The sequence below is a fragment of the Nicotiana tabacum genome, chromosome 2, assembly GCF_000715075.1.
Source record: "Nicotiana tabacum cultivar K326 chromosome 2, ASM71507v2, whole genome shotgun sequence".
NCBI lineage: Eukaryota > Viridiplantae > Streptophyta > Magnoliopsida > Solanales > Solanaceae > Nicotiana > Nicotiana tabacum.
Window position 1 is genome coordinate 113542386 of NC_134081.1, and position 7870 is coordinate 113550255.

A 7870-nucleotide genomic window follows, 5' to 3' on the forward strand; every position below is an offset into this window, starting at 1 on the left:
GTTCGGATTGCCTCTGGGAACATCTCAAAAGCATCCCTCAAGTCTCCCCTTGCTTCATATGCGAGTCAATTAATCAATTGTGTCTCAATTTCACATTACTTTCTTTTGATTATTCCTCCAAACTTTTTGTATCTATTCCAAATACTAAAAGAATTATCTTTTAAAGCAATTAGGGTGTGGACATGTGAGATGACTTTTCCACACGCCGCCAAGGCACGTTCGGATCGTCGTGGGTCGCTTGATCTAAGTATGGACATTGGACAAGATGGAATAAGGTTCATTGCCATTTGTATACATTATTTGTTTAGTCCGCTTACTTATGATGAATAAAATGATTTGATGCTCCTGTGATGATAGATCCCCTCTTAAGCGTTTTTTATCCAAGCTTCAAAACTCTAGCATAAGGTACACAACTATAGTCGACTTAAACTATGATATTTAATCAGGTAAGAGACGATTTTGGTTTAAAAAAACACTCAAAATAGCACCACCTTTTGCAGGACGCTCTTGCTTTACTTACGATATTTTTTATCAAACATTTTAGTATAGCGATGTTTATAATGGCAACAGACCAAGCGATGACCAGGAGTCTCAAGATTCACCCAACGAAAGGAATACTGATTAGGCTCCAGCCAAATAAAAACACCAGAAAATTAAAAGGAGCAATTCTTCCACCTTAAACAACCAAATCTTTAGTTAGTTATAACATCCTAAGACATAACTTTAACATGGCCAAAAACTTAATAGCCTGGTTGGCCAAGCTGAAAAAATCAACTTATTGTAAGAAGCTTTTTTTCCAAAAATACTTTTCGAAAAAGTATTTATGGAGAAAAGCAGTTTGTGCTTAGCTAATCAATATGAAAAACACTTTTAAATAATAATTTGTGTTTGGCCAAAATTTTTAAAAAATGCTTTTAAGTATCAAATTACGAATTTGGACATGAAGAGATTTACTTAATAGTTAATATTATGTAAGTAAATAAATAATTTCAAAATTTTATTATGAAAGATAATAATTATGTTTTTTTATTTTATTTAAGTAAAATATGAAAATAAAATGAAAAAGTACTTTAATTCTTTCAAGATGATTTAAATATATCAAAAAATTATTCAACAAATATAAAAGCATTCACCCCAGAAGTCACTATATATTAGAAAGCTACCCTAAAAATAAGAAAAAATATTTATAGATTAAAATCCTAAGTATTAGGTTTAGAATAAGTAAGGTTACTTTGGAATATACTACATTTTGCTAAGGGTATTTTTGGTAAGAAGAAAAGTCAAAACTATTTTTGCTTCTGGAGAGAAGCTACTTTTTTTCTGCTTCTCAAAAAGTGCTTTTGCTTCTTTTTCTGCTTCTCAGAAAGCTTGGCCAAACACCTCAAATTTAGAAAAAAAATACTTTTGGACTAGAAAAAAGCTTGGCCAAACAGGCTATAAGAAGGGCAATTAAATAGTCTATCACCACAAAGCTGCTAATCCTGTCCAACACTGTTACCATAAAGCTAAACCTTGATGCACAGACTTCACATCACCATATGTCCTTATCTCCCTTCGCCTACATAATAGCATAAGTGAGAGTTAGCAATTTGCAAATGCTGAAATTTACCATTCTTTAAGCAGTAGTATAGCCCCAGTGGAAAAGGTAATGCTCCTAGAGCAGTACAGCACCCATTATCCCCCGGATCCTAAAGTAGATGATCAGGTTTACAAAAACAGTTTCCAGGTTCACTTCTTGGGCTTAATCAAAACTGAATATGTCATTTCTGCGTTCATTTTCTCACAAAGCATGTTCCAAAGAGGGAAAAGAAACTTTTTAGGCAGTGCTGCTTTCATTTACCTTTTTTTCCTCTTCAAATTATTCTCAACAAAGTTAAAAAATCACGAGCCAAAGAAGCATCACACACATTATGTAATCTGCCAGCAAGCAATGCTAGTTACATAATCATGACATAGTAACACTCACTCTACCATAGGTGAATGAATTTCAGTTTGCAAAAATTGAGAGTTCTATGGCACTATTGATTAAACGGTAAGTGGGGAGAATTCTATGGAACTTTTTACCTATTTCTCTAAAAATCAAGAGATGAGGTAGAGAGTACAAATCATTTGAAACACTGGAATTCATATAAAAACAATAAGCAAATAAAGAACGTCTATCTAACAAATAAAGCTATCATATTGCATATAAAGGAAAGTGTATTACCAAAAAATTATGTTCAGGGAGATTTCAAAAGTAGAAAGCGTACTCTAAAATAATTGGCGAGCACACAACAGATGCATCAGTGAAACTATGACAATTTCAAATTTCTCGTGTGCGGGCCAACTTGCGCCACACCTTGACAATTCCACGAGTAGCTGGTACCTCCCACCAGCCCAATTACAAGGTTACGCCGCCCACAGCAAATGGTAAGAAGTCACCTAATATTTTTACTTCCGCTAGAATATGAACTCAAGTCTCCAAGGTTTGCACCCACTTCATTTGCCACAAATTTGGGTCCCCAAATTTCTCGTCTTCTTTCTTTACTCTTGCTTCATTGACCACCCAAACCCCGCATATAAAAATAATACAGAGTTGACAAAGAACTGATAAATTAAAGGACGCCTAATCTCTTAGCATTGGACAGCACAGGAGGAATCTGTGACGGCTGGGTGTGGTTCAGATGAGCCTATGAAAGTGAGAATGGAGAAATAAAGATCAGAATAAGGGGAATTGGAACGATACCAAACCTTGAGGCCACGGGAGAGGGGACAAACTAAACTTGATGAAGCACAAATTAGGGATGACATGTTTTTCATGAAGGGATTAAGACAAAAGACTAGGAAATTTAGGTTGAGTGCAGAGCAGCAACATGCAGAGAGAGAGAGAGAGAGAGAGAGAGAGAGAGAGAGAGAGAGAGAGAGAGAGCGAGAGAAAGGGAGAGGTGAGAGGGAGGGAGGAAAGCCCTCGAACGAACCAGTGTCTTGGCTAAGGTCTAATGCACCAAGTTTTCACTCTCTCCAGGTTCACAATCCTGAAAGAATTCCCAAAAAACAGAGCCACAATTGCTCTTGATCCAGTGGCTAGTTTTCCTAATTTCAGAGTCTATAAGTATTAGGACAAGTTTCTCTTCAGAGATTTATTTGACAAGGACAGCAACTTGGATATCACATATAGTTTAGACATATGTTTCAGGTCCTCCAATGCTTCCTTCATCTCAAATAATCACACTTTACTTACAACTCAAATATTTGATCATTCTAGTATTCAACTAATAACATTATCTCATACAAACATATTTTGAAGTTCAGTAATTAATCAAACTTGAACTTTCAAGTGGTTTTCCTTTATCAAAAAACTTTTCAACCCTTTATTTTTAAGATTTTCTTCTTCTACTACTTATACAATTTTAAACAAAATTAATATCTTGAAACTGCATGTTGTGTCAAATAGTGTTGCATACAGTTAGATACGAGTAACATTTTGTCTAGACGAGCTTATATCTACCATCAACAGCTAGTTGGTTCTTAATGAATGCTAATTTGTCGCGACTAATCTAAACCTTGCAGCAGCCTAATGACTTAAAACTCATGAGGTTTTCTATGAGATCGTTAAAGTCATGAAACTTGAAGACTAAAGCTAGAAATTTCAGCATGCCAAAATATAAACAGAATTAAGGAATGAATAGCAGTTCTCATTACCCTAGGCCTGACGACTGGGAAATCCAAAGAACCTTCTAAACTTCGCACCACCTTAGCTTGAAAATACAGCTTTTCGCCATCAGATGTCTTGACAGTAAGAGTAATATAGAAATGGAAGTCACGACAGCCACTTCCATTCACCTTCAGAATCTTCCCGACCACATATTTAGTGCCCTAATATTAGTACAAGGGAACGCTTTTAGCTTTCTAGAGAAAACAAAAGGAAAAGAACAACTGGAAAGACAATAGAAACTATGAATAGAGCATACCTCTCGAGCATTGTATGTATCAAGTGCCTTTTGAGCATAATCTTTCAACTCCTTAACATTCTCAGGATTCTTTAAGTAACCTGTCATGGGCCAGATGGTCACCATCGAGCATCCACTAGGACAATCTTCATCTTTAATGTCAAAGCCCTAGCAAAGTACAACTCAACCAATCAGGCACAAACATCACCTACTGCATGCACCAGAGGCATAGTTAACTTATAGTAGTAAGAAAGACATGTAAGAGCTAAATAATAAAGCAAGAAACAAAAGAAGGTAGAGACATATGTATATACACATAACTGCAAATATTGGGATTAAGCAGAAGAGATAATATTTGTGTGGTGACAATTTAGGAAAGATACAAAATACTAATTGAATATACCTGGCTCTCTTTGATTTGTTGGCGGTACCTCTGCCAAAGAGCTTTGTCCACGTTCTGATTGCAGCAAGGGCAAATTCCTTCTAAATAATACTTCATGACGGGAGTAGCTATAGTATCCTCCTGAATTTCGCAATCCGAATCCGATTCGGCTGATAAGTCTCCGCTTTGACCTTTATCTCCATCTCCATCTCCATCTCCCTCGCTCAGCTTTTGTTTCTTCTCCAGCGGCAAATCCGATGCGATTGACAAGCTTCCTTTATCTCCATCTCCATCTCCCTCGTTGAGCTTTTGTTTATTCTCCGGCGGCGAATCCGATGCGATTGACAAGCTTGATTCTGGTGGTGATGGTGGCGGCGGCTGCGACTGCATGCTTCTCTCGAACGAAACAATTACAAACCCTACACCAAATTGGGGAATTACAGCATTGCGTAGTAATTGGCTATGGGCGTAATTACACAATTTGACATGTTAGTAATTACTTAGTCACTATGTAATTTAATTATGTATGTAATTTGTTTAATTAGAGGAGTGTAATTACACTCTCGAATTTTAGGGATGAAAATTGGTGTTGATTACATTATGTAATTATAATGTTACTTTTTAAATTTTTTTCTTTTTGTTTTTATTTTAATTTGTTTTTTACTTTTCCTTCTTCCTTTTACTATCCACTCATTAGCTAATACTGAGTCTCCAAAATTCAAAGCCGAAAAGTACAATTAATATAATTTCCATAGCAAGGTTTTAATTGCAGACTCATTATTATATGCAATCATGACATCATGATTAATTTTCTATTTCATTCTTAAGCACATCTCCGTTAAAATGATTGTCCCAACCATCATCATCAAGATTATCTAATTCCATGACTACTACTGTATGTAAATATTAATAATAGACATACCTTACAATTGGTCTTTTCCCTACAATGATCCTCACGCCTTATAATTTGAAGAATGATACAGTAGTCACGGCTTCCAATGTACTCACGCCGACACAATATTTTTGTCTTCTAATATTCTTTCCTGAGATAACTATTGCTGTAAAAATATATATATATATATATATATATATATATATATATATATACCTAAACTTATAGCAGTATAAGGTTTGGGCCCAAATGTTTTTTTCAATCCCTATTATTATCTAAATTTATTATACTGCTCCCTGGTATATGCCTAATTATAAATTAGGCCCACTAATTGTTTATGTAGTATACCATAATTTTCTACACTAGCTTAGTATTTGACTCAATAACTATCAATAAAATTACTTCTTCAACCTCACGATTAATTAGTATATAACTATATTTCAGGTTATTACATCTTCTATGCGTTCGCGATTGGGCATCGCGTTCGGGAAAGGGAAACTGGTTGGTGAGGATTTTTGCCTTCGCATTTGCGAAGTGTGGGCCACGTTCGCGAGGCTCGCCTAGTAAAGCATCGCGTTCGCGAGCTGTGACTTGCGTTCGCGAAGGGGAAGTTTTGGACAACACAATTTTGTGCTTCGCGAATGCGATGGACCTGTCGCGTTCGCGAAGAAGAAACCACTAGACAGAAAGTTTAAGTTCTGAAAATGCGACTTCGTCCCATTTTCTCTTTTTGACGAATTGGAGTTCGGGAAGAGGCAATTTTCGAGAGATTTTCAAGGAAAACAACGAGATAAGTGTTCTTAACTCAATTTTGGTCAAATTACCCGAATCAATGGTTGTTTTTAACATTTAATTGGTGATTTAAGTTGGAAGATTTAGAAAACCCTCTTGGTTTAAATTGACGATTTGAGGGTCGAGTTGATGTCGGAATTTGGTAAAATTTGTATGGTTGAACTCGTGGTTGAATGAGCGTTCATATTTTGTAATTTTTGTCAGGTTTCGAGATATGGACCCCATGAGTGATGTTTGGGTTAAATTTAAATATTTTGTTGGAAAATTTGTATTTTCATATGGAATTTATTCCAATAATTTATATTGACTGAATTGAATTAATTATGACTAGATTCGAGTAGATCAGAGTCGGAAAATCAAGGGAAAGGCATTCTTACTGAATGATTGAGCGTGGTTTGAGGTAAGTTGTCACGACCCAATTTCACCTATAGGTCGTGATGGCGCCCAATACTACAGCTAGGCAAGCCAACCCGTAATTTAAAATAACCAAGAAAATAAGCAACTATTAATTCAACCAATGTATGTGCCAAGACCTGGTATCACAAGTGTTTGAGCATTCTAGTAGATTATACAAAACCTCAAATACTGTCTGAAATAAAAATAGACAGAATGTAAATATAAGAAGGGACACCGGTAGCTGCAGAAAGGCTCAGAAAGGCAGCTCACCACTATTCCTCTGGATAACGTGGGTGTAAGGCGATAGGTCCACCACTAGTACTTGCCTCAGGTCCATGCACAAAAAATTACAGCAAGTATAGTATGAGTACATAAACAACGTATACCCAGTAAGTATGAAGCCGAATCTCGAAGTGCTAGAGACGAGATAGCCGACTTTGACACTCACTATGGGTCAATAATAATAATTAAAATAAAACTAGAATATCTAAATCAGCATGATTCACAGAATATAACAATAATTTATTTAATCAACAGAAATAATTAAATTCCTTCAAATGCAACAATTCTCAATATATTAATTAGATTCCAATAAATTTTCAAATTTATCAATTAGTCTCATTTACAAGAATAACAATAATTCCTTAACAATCAGGAATAATAATTCTTTAAATTCCAAAGATCTTCAATTTATCAATTAGCTTCACAAGTTACAATAAACTATCAAAGTATCGTATAATTATTATTATTAAGCACAATTTCTGCCGAGGTTGTTCGGCCCGATCCAGAATATCGTGTACACTGCCGAGAGCCTGGTGCGTACGTAACCCCACAATTAGCAACAATTATTACCTTAATTACCTATGCGGTAATTTTCCCCTCACAAGATTAGACAAGAGACTTACTTCGTTTTGCTCCAATTTAATCCAATAGAAGGTTTTTTTCACGATTATCCAACTCTGTCTAGCTTGAATCTGGCCAAGAATAATTCGATACAATCACTAACAATTTTAGGAATCAATTTCATAAGAAAATACTACCTTTTTCAATAAAAATCCGAAATTAATTAAAAATTTGTCTGTGGGGCCCACATCTCGAAATCCGACGAAAATTACGAAATCCGATAACCCATTCAATTACGAGTCCAACCATACCAGCTTCACTCAAATCCGACTCTGAATCGATACCGAAATCTCAAAAATTTGTTTTCTATGAGATTTCAAAAAAATTTCAAATTTCAATCTCAAAACACTAATTACATGGTGAAAACAATGATATATTTGTGTATATAGACCAAATCCGAGTTAGAATCACTTACCCCAATGTCTTTCCTTGAAAATCTATCCAAAATCATCTCTGCTCAAGCTCTAATTTGTTAAACATGGTTATAAAACTACCCAGATAGCCTTCGGAACTGTGCCTCGATCGTGGCTTCGATCATGGACCTCGAGCCTAGGCCTCGATCGTGGCTTCGATCAT

The 7870-nt window shown here is 35.6% G+C and overlaps 1 protein-coding gene across 2 annotated transcripts; it reads right to left on the reverse strand.

Moving 5' to 3' along the window:
• Positions 1 to 597: 597 nt before the first annotated feature.
• Positions 598 to 5364, reverse strand: LOC107829990 (UPF0725 protein At1g23960). 2 transcript variants are annotated; one of them, XM_075237766.1, is made up of 5 exons: positions 5234 to 5364; positions 4333 to 4730; positions 3951 to 4097; positions 3682 to 3855; positions 598 to 1558 (listed from the first exon to the last, which is right to left on the reverse strand). In XM_075237766.1, exons 2-5 carry the CDS (start codon positions 4699 to 4701, stop codon positions 1532 to 1534), a joined length of 717 nt encoding a protein of 238 aa, XP_075093867.1. In that variant the 5' UTR covers positions 4702 to 4730; positions 5234 to 5364; the 3' UTR covers positions 598 to 1531. The 2 variants fall into 2 exon arrangements, with proteins under 2 accessions (XP_075093867.1, XP_075093865.1); XM_075237764.1 differs by lacking the exon at positions 5234 to 5364 and having other exon boundaries at positions 4333 to 4816.
• Positions 5365 to 7870: the final 2506 nt, after the last annotated feature.